Source organism: Chelonia mydas, chromosome 6, assembly GCF_015237465.2.
Source record: "Chelonia mydas isolate rCheMyd1 chromosome 6, rCheMyd1.pri.v2, whole genome shotgun sequence".
Lineage (NCBI taxonomy): Eukaryota > Metazoa > Chordata > Testudines > Cheloniidae > Chelonia > Chelonia mydas.
The window spans coordinates 85,244,268-85,264,000 of record NC_051246.2 but is presented as its reverse complement, the minus strand read 5'-3'; the positions used below and the strand labels follow the sequence as shown (position 1 = coordinate 85,264,000).

Sequence of the window (19,733 nt, the reverse complement as noted above, 5' to 3'; positions counted from 1 at the left end):
CATGAATCACTGGAGAAGCGGGGACTTAACTGGGTCCCTGTTCTGCTCCTGGAGTAGCATTTACCCAGGCTGGACTGCAAGCCCTTTCTGTGTGTAGGCAGTTAGGCCCCAATCCTACAACTGGATCCTCCCATGGGTTCCTGTGCAGGAGACTTCATCAGTTTTTCGCTTACTGAAGAGACCCTTTTAAATGTTGTCAGAGGAGGAGGAAAACGTTTGTGAAGTTTTTCAGAAGAAACCTTCAGAATTACACTATTTAAAAGCTGCTCTGTCAGGAACTGGATTTTTCTTTATTAGGCAATTTCACAAGATTCACGTTGAGAGGGTTTCTTTAACAAAATAATTCAAACATTGTGACCGTTATGAATCCCAAAACAGGCTGCAACGAAAAAAGGTGACACCTTTTTAGTTCCATCACATTGTCAGTCAAATAGGTTTACAATCACCGACCTACATGCCAAGTTGTGTAAGTGGGCTTTTTTTCCCTGATGATAACATCTGGCTACATGGCACATTTTACTGGCAGTTGTTTTTGCTGCTTTGTAGTTTTCTTTTCATCTGTCAAGAGGTTACATGACAGGGTTTTTTGTGCTCCTGAATGTCATTTTGGTCTCACCTTTGCTTTTGTGGCATATGTGCATTTTTCTCCTCCTTGTCAGAGAGTCCAGCACAAATCTTTAATGAAAAGCCTAGAAAGAGCATTCATAGCTTCACACAAAAACAGAAATTTGCTATGCATTTCCACATGCAGTAAAGGCCAGTTCCTAAGGTCTTACTCAGATAAACTCCCATTCAAGTTAGTGGGAGTTTGCCTACAGCAGCATCTCAGATTTGGACCAAAATGCACACAGTGACCTTACTAACAGGAGAAAGAACAGTCTTTATGGTTAAGGCACAGAACTGGAGATCAGCAGTTCTGTAGCTCTGTCTACACATAAACTTGTGCTGGTTTAACTAAGAGCTTGTCTACACAGGCAAACTGGCAGAACTACAGTGGTATAATTATACCAGGGATCAGCAACCTTTTAGAAGTGGGGTGCCGAGTCTTCATTTACTCACTCTAATTTGTTTTTGCATGCCAGTAATACATGTTAATGTTTTTAGAAGGTCTCTTTCTATAAGTCTGTAATATATAACTAAACTATTGTTGTACGTAAAGTAAATAAGGTTTTTAAAATGTTTAAGAAGCTTCATTTAAAATTAAATTAAAATGCAGAGCCCCCCGGACCGGTGGCCAGGACCCGGGCAGTGTGAGTGCCACTGAAAATCAGCTCGTATTTTGCCTTTGGCACGCGTGCCATAAGTTGCCTACTCGTGAATTATAGTTATAACTATACCCCCCCATACACCCACACGCTTTTATTCTGTAACAGAATGTCCACACAGAGAGATATATCAACATAGCTAGAGCAGTATGATATTACCACTATAGTTCTGCCAGTCAATCTCCCCATATACACAAGTCCCCCTCATGTCCAAGAGAACTATCTGTCTGTCCTAATGATAAATCAAGATTCAGGAGAATAATTCTTGGAAACTGATTACAATGGAAAGTACTTCCCTGAGATTTTGCAGGCTCCTTCATTATGGCAAATTATATGTCCTAAATGTGGCAAGCCTCAAACTCAGCCCTAATCTCCAGTGGTAAGAAGTCCCAAAGAAGTCCCTCTCTGTCCCAGAGCTTCAGACATCCTTTTCTGGGCTCCATTAGCTGAAACATTCCTGTTGACCGTAGCGAGTGATACTCAGAGATAGGGAGACCTGGAGGTTAATAGGAATAGGGCTTTGAAGAGGGCAGCCAGAATTTTGAACTGGATCTGGAATTGCAGTGGAAGCAAGTATAGGGTTCAAAGCACCAGTGATATATATTCCTATCAATTTTTCTTATTTAAGAAGTGGGCTGGTATGTGTAGTAACTGCCTTGGCTTCTGTGTAGCCTCCCTAGGTAGCCCAAGATAAAGTGCTTTGCAAAAATTCAACCTCTAGGTGACAAAATAATGGACAACTGTGGCCAAGCCTGCATTTGAGAGGAATGTAGCAGTCTGGCTAGGCAAAAATGCACATCTTTCCACAACTGCTATTTGGGTGTTTGTGAGTGGTAACAAGTGTAGACAGGAATCAGAGGTTGTACAGCACAGTAACAAGTGAAGAGCAGAGGGCTATTAATATTAATGTTGTTAATATGCCAGCTTGAAATTTAATGTGTACAGCTCAGAGGCTTCCACATGACTTAGGAGAAACTCTGAGTTGCACTGAAACAAATATTTGTGATGCATTTTTGTGTAATGTTTAGAGATATTGGAACACTTTTATGGTATGCGATTCCATGATAAATGAAAGTTCTCCCCCCACCCTTTTAAAATAAAAAAGCATTTTTTTTAAAATACAGCTTCTTTCTGCACTGTTGAATAAACCCACTGGATTAGCTGTGACTCCATAAAGTTTAGGAACTCATTTATTATGTTGCTAGATCAGACACTGCATTTATTCACACAGTGCATCTATAAAACCTAGCTTTCATTAGAGCTGTGGGGAGGCCCAGTCTTTCTCCCTTACTGGAGAAGGTGAAGCTCAAGAAGATAATTAAGCATGAAACAATGAGGAGGCTTGCTGGGTAAGCAGTAGTGTGAAAACAGTTACTCCTCACAAAAGAGGGGAAATTAGCTGGCTGGATAAAAAAGGAAGTGTCAGACTGGAAGACTGAAAGGACTGCCAGCGTAAGTAAATAGCTCTATGCATCATTAATGCAATTTTTTTAACACTTAAATGCCACAGCTGTCTAAATTTAAATGCAGCTAAATGCTATGTGTTGAGAGATTAGTATACCATGTTAAAATAATTTATTTTAAACTTCCAACTTTCATCTTTCACTAATCTTAGCCACCCTTTCTGACTACAAAATTCACCAACCTCTCAGTATTGTATCCTTGTTTACAAAGTCAATGTAAACAGAGTATTCTGAAGTGATTCCATTTGCTCATTATACCTTAACAAACACATTATTTTCCATTCTTAATACAGATATTTTTGTGAACAGAAACTTTTTGATTTTGCTCTTTCACAGAATAAAGACTTACGATGTGTGCTTCCTTTCACAACTTCCTTCTACCCGAATCGTGTTCCCTGAAGCAGCCACATTTTTGGCACAAGTTCAGTTATATGCAGTGCCAAAAGAAACAGAATAAACAAACACTGCTTAATGCAGCTGGCTAGGAAATTTACATATTACTGCACACCAGCATGAAGACCTGAATATGGATTAGAGCAACAGTGATGACACAAATGTCATATAGATAAAGAGAAACAAAATGCAGCACATCATTACTTACTTTTACTTATGATTTACATTTTACTATTTTATATATATGCATGTATATTTATACATAAATATTGATGTAAACGTGTACATTTGTATTGTATATGCATTTCTGTATGTGCCTCATTTTACAAAAAAACACATTAGAAATGTTTTACACAGTTTAAAAAAGGGGTACAATTTTTCATATTTCTCCACTAGTAAAGCCAGTCTTCCATATCATATGTCCAAATGTACAGACCTCTGAGACAGAGAAACAAAATAACTAACATTTTAAAAACTCTAAAGTTTCTTAAAATTGCTTTTGTATATATAAAACTATTACAGATCTAGGCCCTGATCCTGCAAGCACTTATGCATATGTGTTAGAAGGATATGCAGCTCCTAAGATAAAAGGTCCTATAATATTGAATGTTAAGGGCCCAATCATGCAAATACTTCCACACATCCTGCAAATACACATGCGTAAGTGTTTGCAGAATCAGGGTCTTAAAATCCAACTGTATAGGACCTTTTAAGGTAGAAGTAATTACTGTGCAGACCACGGGGAAAAAAGGATTCCTTCCCCTCTTTTAAAAATATTTTCTTTATTAACTCTTCAAGGAGAATATTAAAACATAAGCGGCGATCCTACCGTCAAGGCACTCATTGCAGGATTGGGGCCATAAAAGATACAATGCAATGAGCAAGGCATTTCAATTTATACAACAGTCATTTTCAAAGGCTCAAAAGCATCCCAGTCTGCTACGTTATATTTTTTAGCTTCTGTTTTTCTATCATCATTTTTTTTAAAACAACACTGGCCCAGAGCATAATCATGAGGTCAGTGAGTATTAGGTACAAATATAATCTCCAGAATATTGCTTCTAGGAGAGACATCATGTAGGAGAGACATGTTATAGCACAATTGTATGAATGAATCCATGGCACACCTTCATTCTGGTTGGAATACTCAGGAATCAGAACCCACTACTAGGTTCCAATTTTCAAAAGCTCGCAGGTCCCGTTTAGACACCAAAATAAATGGTCTAGAAGAGCTCATGTCGAAGGCTGAGTTCTTTTGGAGAATCTGGCCAGAAGTGTCACAATAAGCGCTACTATGTGCTGAGCACTTTTGAATATCTGGCCCTTAGTTGACTAAATGGGAACTAAGCTCTTTTAAAAATCTGGCTTCAGTCGTGGGTACTGTGCCTTTGAAAATCTGACCCTTAGTGTATTTTCCTGTATTTTGTCATAGATCTTATTTTCTGTACTAAAACAGCAGTTGACAATTCTTCTAACATTCTGCATAGATTGGAAGTGCATTAGATTCCATTTTCTGAATATTACATATTTTGCTATTAAGACTGACCTCAGTACCCATTCTTTGTTATTCAGGAAGGATTTATTCAGCCAGCAGTTCTAATATACTGACTTTTGGAGAAGGGAATGTCTTTGTGTTCAGACCTGTAGAAATACCATATACAACTCCTGAGGAAATTCTGTGCTAAAAAATTAAAAAATCTATACTTAAAAAAAAATAAAATCCTGTGCACAATATTTTAAAATTCTGCAAAATTCTGCATATTTTATTTGTCAATAAATAAATGTGAAAGCTCCATCAAGGCAGTGGGAAGCACAGGCCACTGGCTGCACAGAAGTGGGAGATCACCCTGCGGCCACCCTCTGCCTGAGATACAGACTTGATGGTGAGGCTGCACCCAATCCTGACACAGCACATGGGCTGGGCTTGCCTCAAAATCACCCCAGGGATCTGCCCCTCCACGCCAGATGCACCAAGATAGCCAGTGAGAGGGAGAGAGCCTTGCACACACTCCAAGCCCTGGCCCCCGATCCAGGTGTGGGGCAGGGAGGCTCAGCCTGGCAGGATCCAAGTGTGGAGGGGCCTATTGTGCGGGGATCCAGGTGTGGGGTGAGAAGGTTCTGTGTGGGGCAATCTAGGTGTGGGCAGCTTGGTGGGGTGTCTGGATGTGGGAGGCTTCTGGATGCACAGGGGTTCATTGGGGGAAAGGGACTCTTCTGGGGGGGTCCAGGTGAAGGTGGATGGGGTTCAGTAGGGCCTCTGGGTGTGGGGAGGATGGTCTCGTGAAAGGGGGATGTGGAGGGATGGGCTCAGTGAGGGGTCCGGGTGCTGGGGGAGCAGGGCTTTCTGGGGTGGGGAATAAGGTGCAGCTAGTTGGGGCTCAGTGAGCTGGGAATCGGGTGCGGGGGGCTCATCGGGGTAGTCCAGGTGCAGGAGGGGTGGGGCTTGTCAGGGTGGGGCTTTGAATGTGGAGGCTGAGCTGATGGTGGTCAGAGTGGGTGGTCTGGATACAGGGGTGAGGGGCTCATCCGGGGTCTGGATGCAAGAGGTTGTGGCTTGGCAGGGGGGTCTAGGTATAGGGGGCTCCAGATGCACAGGGGTTGGGTGGATGAGGGAGCAGCTCCCCATACAGTGACTCTTCCCCCCGCAGTTGAGGAGTGATGCGGGCAGGAAGCGGGGTTGGAGGATGGAGTTTCTGGCAGCCAGGGGAGGTCCTCCTCTTCCCTCAGTCCAGCAGGGACTAGCAACTAAGCCTAGCGCTGGGTAGGAGCCACCGACTGGGGTATACCCAGCCCTATCTCCCCCATGGTGATTTACCTCTGTGCCAGCTGCTCCAGGCACCTGAAACGATGCACCTGCTCTGCTGGGGAGGGGTGCATGACTGCTCTTGTAGCTTCCTTGTCAGAAAGTCATTTTTTTGCAGGGAAGCAAATAAATCTACGGGAGACATGAATTCTGCATGGGCACAGTGGTGCAGAATTCCCCCAGGAGTAATATATTACTACCTTGTTGTTTATTTTGCAGCATGGAAAAAAAAGTGGAATAGATTGTCTGCTAGTTGGTGGCATATCCACCATTTACTATAGTTAACTAAACCTCCCTTATATAGAGACTCTGATATTGACTTTCCCCTTTATGATGGTTTAAAACTCCAATTTCTGTCCTTTTTGAGACTGAATATTGCCCATTCTGAGTCTAGAGCTAGTGTGATTATTGGATGAAAAATCAAGTTTATGAAACATTTTTGTGACAGGTTGATTTGAAAATATGTTAGTTGTTTGAAATTGCTCAGAAGTTTATAATGTTAGATTCAGCTCCAAAGGGATGGTTACTGGATGAAGTGCCAATCAGACAGTCCAATGCAATTACCCACAAGGGCGTACACTACATATGCAGTGGTATTCATGTGCTAAATTAAAAAGCCATGTGGTAAGTTGCATTTATCATGCACTTTTGATGATCTCATCATGACAGCATTCCAAACCTATGAATAGCTGTAAACGACTATTTTTTTTTAAAAAAAATCAGCTTAGCAAAGAATTGTTGTCTTCTTTCTACCAAATGTTAAATTCTCTCACTCCAAACCCAAAATGACACTGGTCTGTGGCACAAGATGGGAAATATTCAGCCTAGGAACAAGTCTATTGCCTGGATATACTGAAGGGAGGACAGGAGACACTAGATATGGTTTAATCAGGCAGCAACTTTATTATTAGATGTCTGGGATTACCTAGCAGATAAACGTGTACAGTGCAGGTAACTCCATGCTCATTTCAATATCCACCCAGGGATTTCCACCAGCCCTCCCCCCTCCATTTCTTCTGTCGTGGTCCCCCAGCCAACCCATTGCTGGGACCTTACCATCCCCCCTACCCTTGAAAAAGGGTTACGGTGGGCTGTAAGTTAAAGGGGTTGGTTCCCTGCTGTACCAGTCATAGGAGCTGTGACCCCCCTTCCCCATTCTGCTCCTTTAACAAACACCTCCTTTTTAAGTCCTTTACAAGCCATTTATCTGGTCACTGTATACCTTCACCATGGAGTACCTGCACTGGACAGCCACCCCACACTTACATAATGAGTTGCGATATCATAGCCTAACTCCCTTCCCTACTCATCATAACAAAGCTGCCCCACCCCCGCCCAATCTGTTGTGGGGAAGGTGAAACCCCATGCTACCTCCCCCATGCTACTCACTCCACCTTGGCCAATCTGGTGGTAAGGGAAAAATTTCTTGCCTGCCCCCCCAGAAAGGAGCGGTTCATGCAATGCCCACATCCGGTCCTGACCAAACCTGTTATTTTGCCCGCTCTAAGGGGAGGGAGGGTGGGTGCTGCTCCACCTGGCCCGGGGAAAAGAGGCTTTTCTTCCTAGGCCTGCCCCTTATCAACTCCCCAATCCTTCCGGTCCCTGGGGATAAGTCAGCGTTGCCACACTGACCCTTTTGAAGCAGCTTCTGAGCCCCTCTCTCACCCCTGCTTGTAAAGCACTATACCCCTTCCCCCGGCAAGCTAGACAACAGCCCCCCACTTAAAGGTGTGCTATGGTCAAAATCTTTTGCCTGTGTGACAACAGAGTCGGGAGCTTTATACACCACTGGAAGGAAGGATTCCCAGCTCCTCTGAGTAAGATAATACAGCACTGAAGGACCTTAGAAGGTCCTGAGATATTTGAGTTTAAAATTATGAAAATTTAGTAATTTTTAAAGACATTTTAATTGTTCCCTCTCTTTGTGTCTGTGACGAAGTGGGGATTTTCCCTTCTTATGTTGTATGTGAGCCTATGTGAGTTTTACTGTTTTGCATGAATGTTGTGTGTGCCTCAGTTTCCCTGTGTATTGCACCAATGTCTAGGTGGTGGGAATAAGGGTGTGTGACTTCTGCGGGAGTTGCTCCAGCTGCCTGCACAGATGCTATGGCCTCCCCTTTGTAACCTGAGACCCAGGAGGGGGATGCAACCAGGTGACTCTTGGCCCAGGAAGTGAGACAAAGGCTGGAGGCTGAGTAATGGGCAGGGCAGGAGCCAGGCAGCAGGAAGTGAGTCAGTCTCGGCTGGCTTGGGGCACCGGGGGAGGACCAGAGCCCTGGCTCTGGGCTCCCCTCCCCCCAAGATGGAATAAATAAGAAAATAAGAAATGTCCTACTGGGTCAGACCAAAGGTCCATCTAGCTCAGCATCCTGTCTTCCAACAGTGGCCAGTGCCAGGTGCCCCAGAGGGAATGAACAGAACAGGTAATCATCAAGTGATCCATCCCGTCGCTCATTCCCAGCTTCCGGCAAACAGAGGCTAGGGACACCATTCCTGCCCATCCTGGGTAATAGCCATTGATGGACCTATCCTCCATGAATTTATCTATTTCTTTTTTTAACCCTGTTATGATCTTGGCATTCACAACATCCTCTGGCAAGGAGTTCCACAGGTTGATTGTGCATTGTGTGAAGAAGTACTTCCTTTTACTTGTTTTAAACCTGCTGCCTATTCATTTCTTTTGGTGACCCCTACTTCTTGTTTATGAGAAGTAGTAAACAACACTTCCTTATCTACTTTCTCTACACTGGTCATATTGTATAGACCTCAATCAAAATAGGTAGCATATGCAATATTAACGATGTGGTTCAATGTACAAATCTTATTGAGATATGTTTGGAATTATTATAACTCGTTGTGGCTTTGACATTTGTAAGAAATATTGAAATCTTAATCTCAGGATAAAAAAACTTTAAGACACACTACACCATGATGTTTTTCATATATATACATATTTGTTATATAAGAGAATGACTCCATAGTATTTATGATGAAAATAGAAGGCTCTTCAGTCCATGAAATAGATTACTGAAAACTGCTCATGAGAGCAACTGAAGGACGCTGACGCAGATATACCATTTTTACCCCATTCTAACTTGCAATATGGTTTAAAACAACTATAACAACAAAGCATGAAAGGCCTGATACTGCAATACTTTACCAATTGCATGGCACTTGTTACCTTAACTACTCTGAATGAAGTCAAATACTCACAATAGTAAGTAGTACACCTAGCAGTGAATGCAAGAACAGGCATCCAAGTTTTAATTTAAAATACTGGAAAATGTATGTGTGTGTGATTTATTTTGCATGTAGAATGTTTTCCTTATAAACATGGCCAGCCTGAAGTAAACATTTCCACTCTTACAAAGAAATCCAGTTTCTTTAAAGGTAAAAACTGGATAACTTTCCAAAACTGCACAGAAAAATGTGCGCTGTATCAAGAAATAGAAAAAAAAAATCAAGGAAGAGTCTGGGGGGTAATTAAGTATTTGCAGCAATTGATTTCCTCATTAAAGTAACTCTTTTCTTTTAATTTAATTCCATTCATCCTTTTGTGCTCATGTTCACTGAAGTAAGCAACTTTCAAATGATGTTCCACAAATTTGGCCAGATACTGTGGTGAGAGTGGAAGGCTAGATGTGTCAGGGGCTTTGTAATGGGATATAGGTTAGAGAGACTTTCACCTCTCGGTCAGTATTTTCAATCCAGCTGAAGGTGAGTAGTCACTTAAATTTGTTACTATTTGATGGCTGTTCAGTGGCCTATGAGAATTGTAGTTCTTGGTTTCAATCCACATCACACTCAACACAACCACAATTAGCAATACATGCTGCCTTTTTTGGTATTTTTAACAGAGAGAAAAGGACTTAATGGGCACGACCTATTATCTTAACCCTAGTGGTTATCCTTCTAGATCAATGGAGAGCTGCACTGGTGAGAGGTAGTGTAGACAAGCCTAAACCACCATTGCTTATGCTGCATCTCTTCAGTGCAGAGAGAGAGGACGGCAGTCCCCACGGCAGTCAACTCTGCTCCTCTCTTTCATGAATACAACAGAGCAACAACAGATAAAATAATTTTAAAAAACTCTTACTAATCCATGTTCAACTATGAATGGTATCACTGACTAAGCAGGTATCTCTTTCCTACTCTAAGCCCAAGTCCACACAAACTATACATGGGCAAATCTCACCCCCCTTCTTAGGGCTTGACTTTTTTAATCAAATAAATGAGCAACAAAATCTAGTCCATGGCTTCTTCCCAGGCTTGACTGCTCAGCCTACCCCTAAATCTCCTCTGCCTAAGGCCAAGGGTAAGCTAGTTTGGGAGCATGCTCCTTTTCTTTTTATTCCCTCCACGCCTGATACTGCTGGTAATGTGCAAAGTGGTGATGGCTTTAGCACCTATCCCCTGAACACACCATTATCACCTTCATGCCTAGTCCTGCCTGGAGCTTGTTCCTCCTGTCCCCGGCTTCAAACTGAACTTTGTTTAAACTGAAATGTGCCCAATAACATGTTTAAAATCAGAGCCACAACAAATGATCTGACCTACTGGCGGTGAGCTCAGATGATCTCTTTTTAGCTCCCTCAGCTGACTGCCATTTTCCTGCTAAACTTAATTCATATTATCAGCCTGAATATGTCCATTAGCCTTGTAATGGTTTGTAATGAGGATATGCCACGCTCAGATGTGTTAAAAATGCCATTTGGGAAGGCTAAATGGCTAAAAGGGTGTGATATGGAGTTTCTCACCTCTAGATCGTTGGTCAAAATGGGGGTCAGGTTGGTAGTGACTGAAAGTCTTTTACCATCAGACTGGTTGCAGACCTATACGAAATGATTTGATGAGTTTGGTTTATTGTTGTCTACCTCACAAAACCACCACGACATCTGGCACTGATTAACCTCCTTAGCAGACAGATCAAAGGATTTCAAGGACAAGTACCCTCAGCTCTCCTCTGGATCATACAGGAAGATCCTCCAGATGGCCAGGTATCTTGTTTGTGAAGGGGTGTAGTTTGGAGAGCGTGAAAGTGCCACTGCTAATGCTGTAAATAAATATAGCACGTCAGCTACCAGGACAGTCAAGCTTAGCACCTGTTTTCACTCAGTTTAGCTGACATCTGCTCTATTGTGGTTCTTTCCTTTTCCATCTAGAGGGAAGCAGGTGGTGTTTCTCAGGTGGGTCTCTTTCAGAAGCCCTACAGAAATCAAATAGACTAGCACCTGCCACTGACTCTAAAATCACAAAAAGTTCATTTTTAAAAAGCTGCCACCCAACACAACAGGAATTTCAAATTTTGACACCAGCGGTTCAGACGTGATGATTTGAAAAACATGACTGTGACATGAGGAAATGAATAGGCATGTGGTGACTTTTTGTGAAACAAGCTGAATGCTGTATTAGCGTACTGTCTTCTAGGAGAAGTCATTTGTAATTTAGTAAATATAAGGAATTAAATAATGACTTTGGTAGGGCTTGATTTTGTAAAGCAGCTGAGCACTTTGTACAAGACATTGAATGTCCTCCTCACCGATTAAGATAATGGGAAAGCTGAGGATTTTCAGCACCCCCACAGGATCAGACCCTTATATAGCACTTCTAAACTTTACACAAGATTTTTTTCAGCTATCTCCAACCTTACAAAAATAATGGCTTAATGAGACTCTTTCAGTTGAGTGAGTTTTTCTTTAGTGGTGCTACCTAAAAAAGTAATGGAGCAATAACTAATACATTTGTGAACTCTGGAGTTTAGAACAAGTATCAGTCCATTGCTATTTTTTTTAAATGTTGCATCAATGAAAAGGACACAGAAAAAGTGAGGGGAGATTTGATTTAGCTCTGAATCCAGCATTTTAAAAAACTGTTTTCTTTTCCCAAATGTGCCAGCTAGGCAGGCGAACAGCGGAAAGGGATGAGGATATCAGCTCAGCAGCCATGCAGCAGTTTTTAACATTTTGTTTTTCAAAGTCCATTATAAAGACTCAAAGAGGAGACTGGGAAAAATCCCAAACAGCACATTAAGAACCGTCTTCCCCTCCTAAGAAACAAGCATCCAAGAAAAAAGCCCGTGGAAAAGAGAGCGAAAGAAACCTTTTTTTTTTTTTAAAGTGAGCTGTCTCACCATTACAGATTTTCCCAAGTCCTTACAACTCTAATTAAAATGTGGTAATTGGTTATGTTACCTCAATTACCATGACGCATGGACATTGATGCAAAGCGACACCAATTGAATCCCTTGGGTGTTATACCCCAAGGCCATCCCATTTATTGTGGCCTTATTATTTTCAATTATGTGGCTGGATGTACAGCATACTTTCAGAGCCAATACACATGGGGCTTTTTCTGGACATATAGTGCAGTGTACATACAGGACAACTCGGGAGATAAAAAAATTTTTTTTCATGAGGCACAGAAGTGAACGTTAACATCATACAAAGACTCAAAGACAGGAATATTTAAGAGGTATTACAGGGCAGCTTGAAAATTAGAGCATTCTGAACCTAAATTGTCTTAGCTGAAAATATCTATTTTATGAGTCTGATTAATACTGCCCCCTCAATAATTAGCAATCTCTGTGGAGTGAGAAAAGAGATGGTGGATTTCTGCATAAAACTGATCAGAATTCTGCACTTATTGCATGAGCAGAGTACCTGACGTCTGTGAGAGCACTGCTTATGGAATGAGCACGACTTATGGAATGAGCAGCTTCTCCAGTAATTGAGGAGGGTAGGGGTCAGGGAAGTACAAACTTTGGGAGAATAACAATGTGAAAATACAGATTTGGACCCCAGTCCTTGGCAGCACTGCATGTACTTTGTGCTACTCCAGCAGTGTAAAACAGCTGCAATGACAGCCAAACTGGCTGGCACAGGTTTCTGCTTGTTTGGGTAGTGGACTTTCATACCAACCCCATTGTGGCCCATAGTGTAAGGGGAAAATCCAGGAGGCATGTGGCCAGGGCATCGCTACACCTGGCTATCTGTGGCTACTGGAATGACCTATTGAAGCCATAGGTGCAAGTCATGCTTGGGATAGCCTTGGATGGCAACAGGATCAGGGTAACACAAAGGCAGCAGTAAGCAATCTTTGTGCTTCCACCCTCAGCTAACCTCAACACAGCTTGTACAGAGCATGAATCAGGGCCTTGACCAGGTCTACCCCAAATCTTCTTTCAGCTATTCAGTTTTTTCACAAGTGTCTCTTTGTCTTACAAGAAAGCTGCTAATAAGGTCTCTTTCAGTGTATATTATGTGCCATTTGTGTGGTTCTGAAACTAAGAATTAGGAGACCATAACTGCAAAATACAATAAAAGTGGGGTGGTGACTAACAAAAAGAGGGATCTACTGAAAAAAAGAAAAGAAAAAATTGTAATTACTCAAATATTAGAGCATATAACTGGTGCTATTTGACAGTCCTGTTGGCAGCCTCAGTACAGAGGCCAAGGACTGAATGAAAACGGGGGACTAAACTCTCTTATACCAAGTGGCTGTCCTTTCAGAACTGGGAGGAGGCCCATTTGCAGAGTAGCATGCGGAGTCTTGCAGTGACATATCATACATAAATAGGGCTCACATTCTGAATCATTCATAAACACTTTTTGCTTCATTAAAAATAGGACTTTAAACTTTATATTCCAGCCCTGGCTAACTGAAAGACAGCTGTTAGAGATAGGAGGTGATGTGAGCACTAGAATGCGATTGGCTCTTAGTACAGTTGTATTTCCAGCTAGATTAAGTTAAATGCAAGGATCTCAAAGTGCTTTAAAAATGCTAATGGCTTAAGCATCACAACATCCCTGTGAGGTAGGAAATTATTATTCCCATTTTACACATGGGGAAACTGAAGCACAGATAAAGAGTCCTGTCAAATCACACGGTGATCCCAGGTCTCCCAACTCCCAGTTAAATTCTTCAGCCAAAAGACCAACAAATCATTTATTGTTTTTAAATTAAATCATTATTTTACCTAGCCTCTTTAACCTAGGCAACCTTTTTTCCCCTTTGAGTGATTCTGAATTATAATGCTACTTACTAGATGTAACTTATGCATCATGAGAGGGTCATCTTTTGCCAGACTTTGGGGTTTGCATTACATACTAATACCTCTTTGTTATGTCTAGGTTTGTGAGGCAGGCTATTGCAAGGATAATGAAAAATTCAAGAATTTTTTTTTAAGGCATCAAGAAATAAAAGAAATTTGAAAGAAACCTACAAAACTCTTTGTAATTAACTCCAACATCGCTTTCGGAAGGGGATAAGCAATCAAAATAAGAAGTAACCGAGGATAATAAGGAAGAGTAAAAAGATAAAGGAAAATTCTGGTATACAAATTAAGGGGAGAATGGAAGATGCAAGCAACTCCTGCACCTCTGTACGGCAACATAATCAGCTGTCTTATTTACTGTCCGAGAGTCAGATGCCATCGGAGGTATAAAACATCTCATTTGTTTTTATAAATTACAGTATATTGTGGGCAACCTCAAATAAAGACTTGTTACCAGGGGATACTGTTTATGTGCCAAGACTGGCACACCATCAAGTGCAGAGAGATGGGGAAGCAGAGGAAGCAATCTTGGGACCATCCCAAGAAATGACTACACAGGAACTGAGTGAAAGGAAAAGCTATAGCATGCCAACTCAGGACTGGGGAAGAGTAAGAACCCAGAATTCTACTGAGGTTAGTGCATCTTTCAGTGCTGAGAATTCAAATGGTTTTATCAACCTCAGAAACCTGTGGATACTGCGATGTTTATACAATCATTTTATAAACAAATCCACAACAAGAGACTCCGAAACAAAATACTGCCCTAAATGAAAATTAAATGAGCATCCTGATAGTTCTTAATATCTTCCATTTCTCAGCAGAGAGGAAGGTATGACCCCTACCCAGTTGCAGACAACTCAGTCGAGCACACAAGTTCTGCTTCCCCCAGGCAAAGTGGGAACAAAGCAGTGTGCAGCTTGTGAAGTTCCATGGCGTCCAGACATCAAGTAACACACAGCACTTGTACAGTCTCTCTACCTCAGCTCTCAATTGATTCCAATCCCAAACAGAGCCACAAGACTCACTTTGCTCCTGCTGCAACAGCAGTGCTGAACTCTAATTAGCACATAGCAGCTTATTTAGAATAACTGCAGCTCCAAATAGCAAATAGCTTACGCACAGCAGCTGTTAACGTGGAAGAGGAGAGAATATGCTCTCTCTGAAAAAACTTGGACCTCTATTCAATAGCCTCCAGGATTTCTCTCAGTTGCATCTTGCTCCTGCTCCAGGCACAAGAGAACAGCTATACTTACTACAGCAACTATAAGTTTTAAGCATGAAAAAAATATCCATTTAGCCTCTTTGCAGCAGCTCGCATCTCAGTGAAATATAGTAAAAACCCAGGTCAGCCTCTCTCTGGTAATTGTACTCCCATTACAGCAGCCTCCAGCAACTGAGCTTCAGAAATTTTTAGAACTGCATTTGTTCCGTGCTGCAAGGTAAAGACAACAGCTACTGTACACTCTTGCTGTTGCAACTCAAAGCTTCAGCTAGTTTCTCTACAGCAGGTCCACTCAACAAACCAGTCCAACTCTACAGCCCTAGGTAATGGTTTCTTAGAGCTATTGCTATCATTTAGAAACATAAAGACAAAAATAAACAAATCCCAAAATTGCCTCAGGGTTGGATCAGGTATCAGACATTGCAAAAAATAGAGAAGGGCTCATAGACCCTTAATCCAATTTCTCCCAAAGAAAAAGTTCTGCTATTATTCTTTTCCCCATCATTAACTGTCCTCTTCTAATCCCTCAATGTGCACCCTTTTCACAACCATATTTTGCTGCTGACCTCCCTTGCTTCTGTTCTCAACCTCTAACTCTCTTGGGATTGTTCCCGTTGAAATTCAAGCATCAGTAATCTGGCTATTTGCCTTCTCAATGGCCATCTCCCTTCTTCCTCTCATATATAAGCCTAAGTGTGCCATCCACAATTGCTACCTCAAGTTCCTTGCACCCCCAATTTGGTTTTTGCCTTCCACTCCATTGAAACTGCTCTGACTGAGATTTTATCTGTTCCTTGCTATATCTTGAGGCCTCCAGCACATCAACCTCTCTGCTGCTTTTGACCCAGTTGATCTCCTTCTTAACATCTGACCACCTTCTCAACATCTTCTCCTTCTTTAACTTTTGTGATACTATCCTTTCTTGGTTCTTCTTCTATGTCTCTGGCCTTCCAACAATGTTTCCTTTTGCAGGTCCTCTTCCTGCTATGTTTTGCTTTCTGTGGGAGTCCAACAGGGCTCTACCACTGGCCCCTCCTTTTATCCCTTTATTGAGTGGTTACATCTGCTCATGTGACTTCAACGGCCATTTTTAAAAGGATGACTCACAAATTAATCTTTCCACTCCCTATTTGTCTCCCACCATCTAATCCCATATCTCATGTTGTCTCTCAGATGTCCCTTCCTGAATGTCTGTCAACTAAAACTAAACAGTCAACTAAAACTAAACATGGTCAAAATTGAACTCCTGGTCTTTCCTCCCCAAACCTCTGCATGTTCTTATTCACTTTTGCTAATGAACACACTATCACTCACTCTGTCACTCCAGTAACCAGCATGAATGCCGACTTCTCCACCTCCCTTGCACTTCACGTTCAAGCCTGGAGTCTTCCCTCTTCTTTCTCCAAAACATTTTTAAGATCTGACCTTTTCTTTCTGGTCATAGAGCTAGACTCTTATTCAGTCCTCTTTATCTCTGGTATTTACTGTAGCCTCCTCTGGCCTCCTTGATAGGCATACTTCCCCCCAACCCAAGCTCCTACAACACACAGCTGCTAAAATCCTCTTCTTTGCCCTTCACAGGGGCCATGTCACCTGTCCCCCCTTTCATTGGCTTGTGCTTCTCCTCCACATCAAGTTCCAGGTTCTTATCTTTGCCTTCAAAGCCCTGTGTAACTCTGCACCTCTCATTATCCACACTTCCTCTTGCCTTGTTCCTTCCCCACTACTCCAACACTTATGCTAGCCTTGATATCCTGTTTTTCTGCTTTTCCAGTAACTCTCTCCTTTACTTTCTTCCATGTCATCTTCTACAAAGACGTCCTCATTCTGTAATAATCCATAAGGCCACTGCCCTCATTCATTTCCTTCCTTAAGTCCCACTTATACTGCAACACCTACAAGAAATTAGACAACTAATCAATGGCTAGATAGCTGGGCACATGGGGATAGGTTTGGATACATAATTTTTTAAAAAAACCATGCAAACATCAAGATGTGAGCCATTCATCACCTCAACCACTTTGCTTTTGTGCTGTACCCCTTTCCCACACACTATATCTGTTGGTCTTTTGAGACCATTAGCACTTTAGGGAAGGGACTTTTGATGGGTCTGTAGAATCCCATGTACATTTTGGGTGCTATATTTATATAAAAATAATAAACAACTCAGAGAGATCTATTACTTTTTGTTTTTCTTTTAAGTGGAACTTCAAAAAAAAATCTGTGTTTAAAAAAACAACCTAACCCCCCAAAAGTTAACATTTCATTGCTAGTCACTTAGTCTGTCAAGAAAGGGGTGGATGTCAAGTAATCTTTCCTATTTTAAAATTTATTATAACCTAAAAATTATATAAACTAAAATATATGTTGTTCATTCTATTATTTTTATGATGCACGTCGGTACCTGTATCGCATAGGATTATCATCATTGCTCCTGTGGTTGCAATACTCACACTTCAGCATTAGGACAGTGACGCAGGACATGCTGGGTCAAATTCATCCATTACTGTCAATGGAGTAATGGTAGGGATTTGGCTTATTGTCTAAATATAGTTAATCCATTCTAATATGGTTTTATACTGTACAAGACCTGTATAATTGACACCACTTAACTGATAGCATAAGTAATATAATATTTTGCCTCTTAGGGATTGTTTCCTAAGAGAAGAATAGATTAATACATTTTCCTTATATTTTAAGTAGTACAGAACTTATTACATCCTCAACATATTTTGTCAGTGTTTCCCAACCTTTTCCAGTCTGAGGCACACTTACGTCAATAAAAGATTTGTGTGGCACACATCCCTGTGTTAAAATTATTTTAAAAATCGCTTACTTTTAATGAGAAATCTGACGTAAGGTCTGTCTCATGCACATCCACCCGAAGTGCAACAGCACAAAATGCAGTTTGGTTGTGACGCTAATGAAAATAAATGAGTTTTTTTTCCCCTTGCAAGTGACTTTTCCAAAATTCCATGGCACACCAGTGTGCCACGGCACACGGCTGGGAAACACTGTCCTATGTGAAGAATGCGCTTAGTGATAGGCTGGTGCTAAAAACATTATTAACAGTGTACAGAACTTTTATGAAGTATCATATTCAATAAAAAATTATGGGCCCAATCCTGCTAGGTTCTGAGTAACTCGACTTGCACTGCTTTCAACTCAAATGTGCCCAGTCCTTGACAGAATGAGATCCCATGTGATTAAAAATGCTGCAAACAGTATATGTATACTATGAGTTTATCTTATTAATCAGTCATGTCCAAATCCAGCACTGGTTTGTAAAAAATAAAGCTTTATTTGTTGACTGTGAGGATCAGAAATGGCATCTTCAGTCAGAAAATCCATTGTAAAATGAATATGTTTGCTATCCACTGGAATGATATCTCCCATGTGACAAATGAAACAATACTAGGTCTTTTTAAAGCAAACATCACTCACCGGGACTTTTCCCAACTTCTTTTGTAGCCTGGTTTGCCACTGGACAGCTTGCATGACAATGGCTTCCCACCTTCTTTCAAGATTTACAATTATCAGCTGCATAGACTGGTGATCTGCATTCAGATTGCAGGTCTCCTGGTCATCCAGGAGGTGCTGGCATAATCGCAACACAGAGGCTACTCCACGACGTCTCTGTTTGATCTCACAGCACAGAGACTGCAGGACAGAGAAATGACAGATGTCAGTGCGGTATAGTCTACAAATGTATAAAATTAACTGTTAAGATTATACTTTGTAGTGCCCAGTCTTCTTACAATATGTCTGTGTTCCATTCATTGTTTCCCTGATACTTAATATCAAAGCTTGGTGATGCACTCACAGATAGTAATAATAACGGCAATGAGGCTGCAAAGCTACTTTAAGTCTTCTTCAAATTAATGCCACATGTAGCTAACTGTCTCAATGATGCCGAACGATTTACAGCACATACAGGGTTCCCCCCAACCTCTATTCCACTGGGGCATGTCTCTGAAAATTAGTTATCCTGCCAACATCTAGTCATTCCAGATTTTAAAATGGATTTTAAGAATCTTTCAGGAAAAATAAATAAACGCTATACTCATAAAATGACATAGTTTAATTCAATGTTTAATTCAATGCTGATCTAGAAAATCAAAATAAAGAAAAAATATATTACTTAGAAGAACCATTAGAAATGATGGGCCATATGTTTTACTCCCGAGGAAAAACGTGCAGCAGGGAAGTGCAGTGGTCCTCTTTACAATCTTTACAAAGGCTTCTTGTGATTATAACAGTCCTAAGGAATTTCTTACACTGAAATTAAAATAGGAATCCTGAAGTCATGATATCTGTGTTCAAAATTATAAATATTTAATAGAAACCACTGTGTTTCATCAGAAAGATCCAGTGCAACGGAGGAATACCGTTTGCGCTTCATCATGCAATTCAAACCAGTGAACAAGCCTTGTTTTTACCAAATAGTGGTTGAGGCCAGGAAATGTTGCATATACTCTAGAAACCTGTACAATTGCATTGGAAACCCCCTATGATAATAATACAAGTAGTGACA

At 41.2% G+C, this 19,733-nt stretch overlaps 1 protein-coding gene and 1 long non-coding RNA gene across 2 annotated transcripts in view; one reads left to right on the top strand and one right to left on the bottom strand.

Annotated features, from left to right (window-relative positions):
• LOC122466159 overlaps positions 1-3,629 on the top strand; it is a 37,271-nt gene extending 33,642 nt beyond the window's left edge. Inside the window, exon 4 of the long non-coding RNA XR_006291464.1 lies at positions 3,065-3,629. This is a non-coding gene — a long non-coding RNA (uncharacterized LOC122466159). The remainder of the gene's footprint in view (positions 1-3,064) is intronic.
• AKAP6 (A-kinase anchoring protein 6) overlaps positions 1-19,733 on the bottom strand; it is a 413,166-nt gene that overhangs the window by 24,432 nt on the left and 369,001 nt on the right. Inside the window, exon 13 of the mRNA XM_037900577.2 lies at positions 18,644-18,859. Coding sequence (XP_037756505.1) covers positions 18,644-18,859 — 216 coding nt within the window. The remainder of the gene's footprint in view (positions 1-18,643; positions 18,860-19,733) is intronic.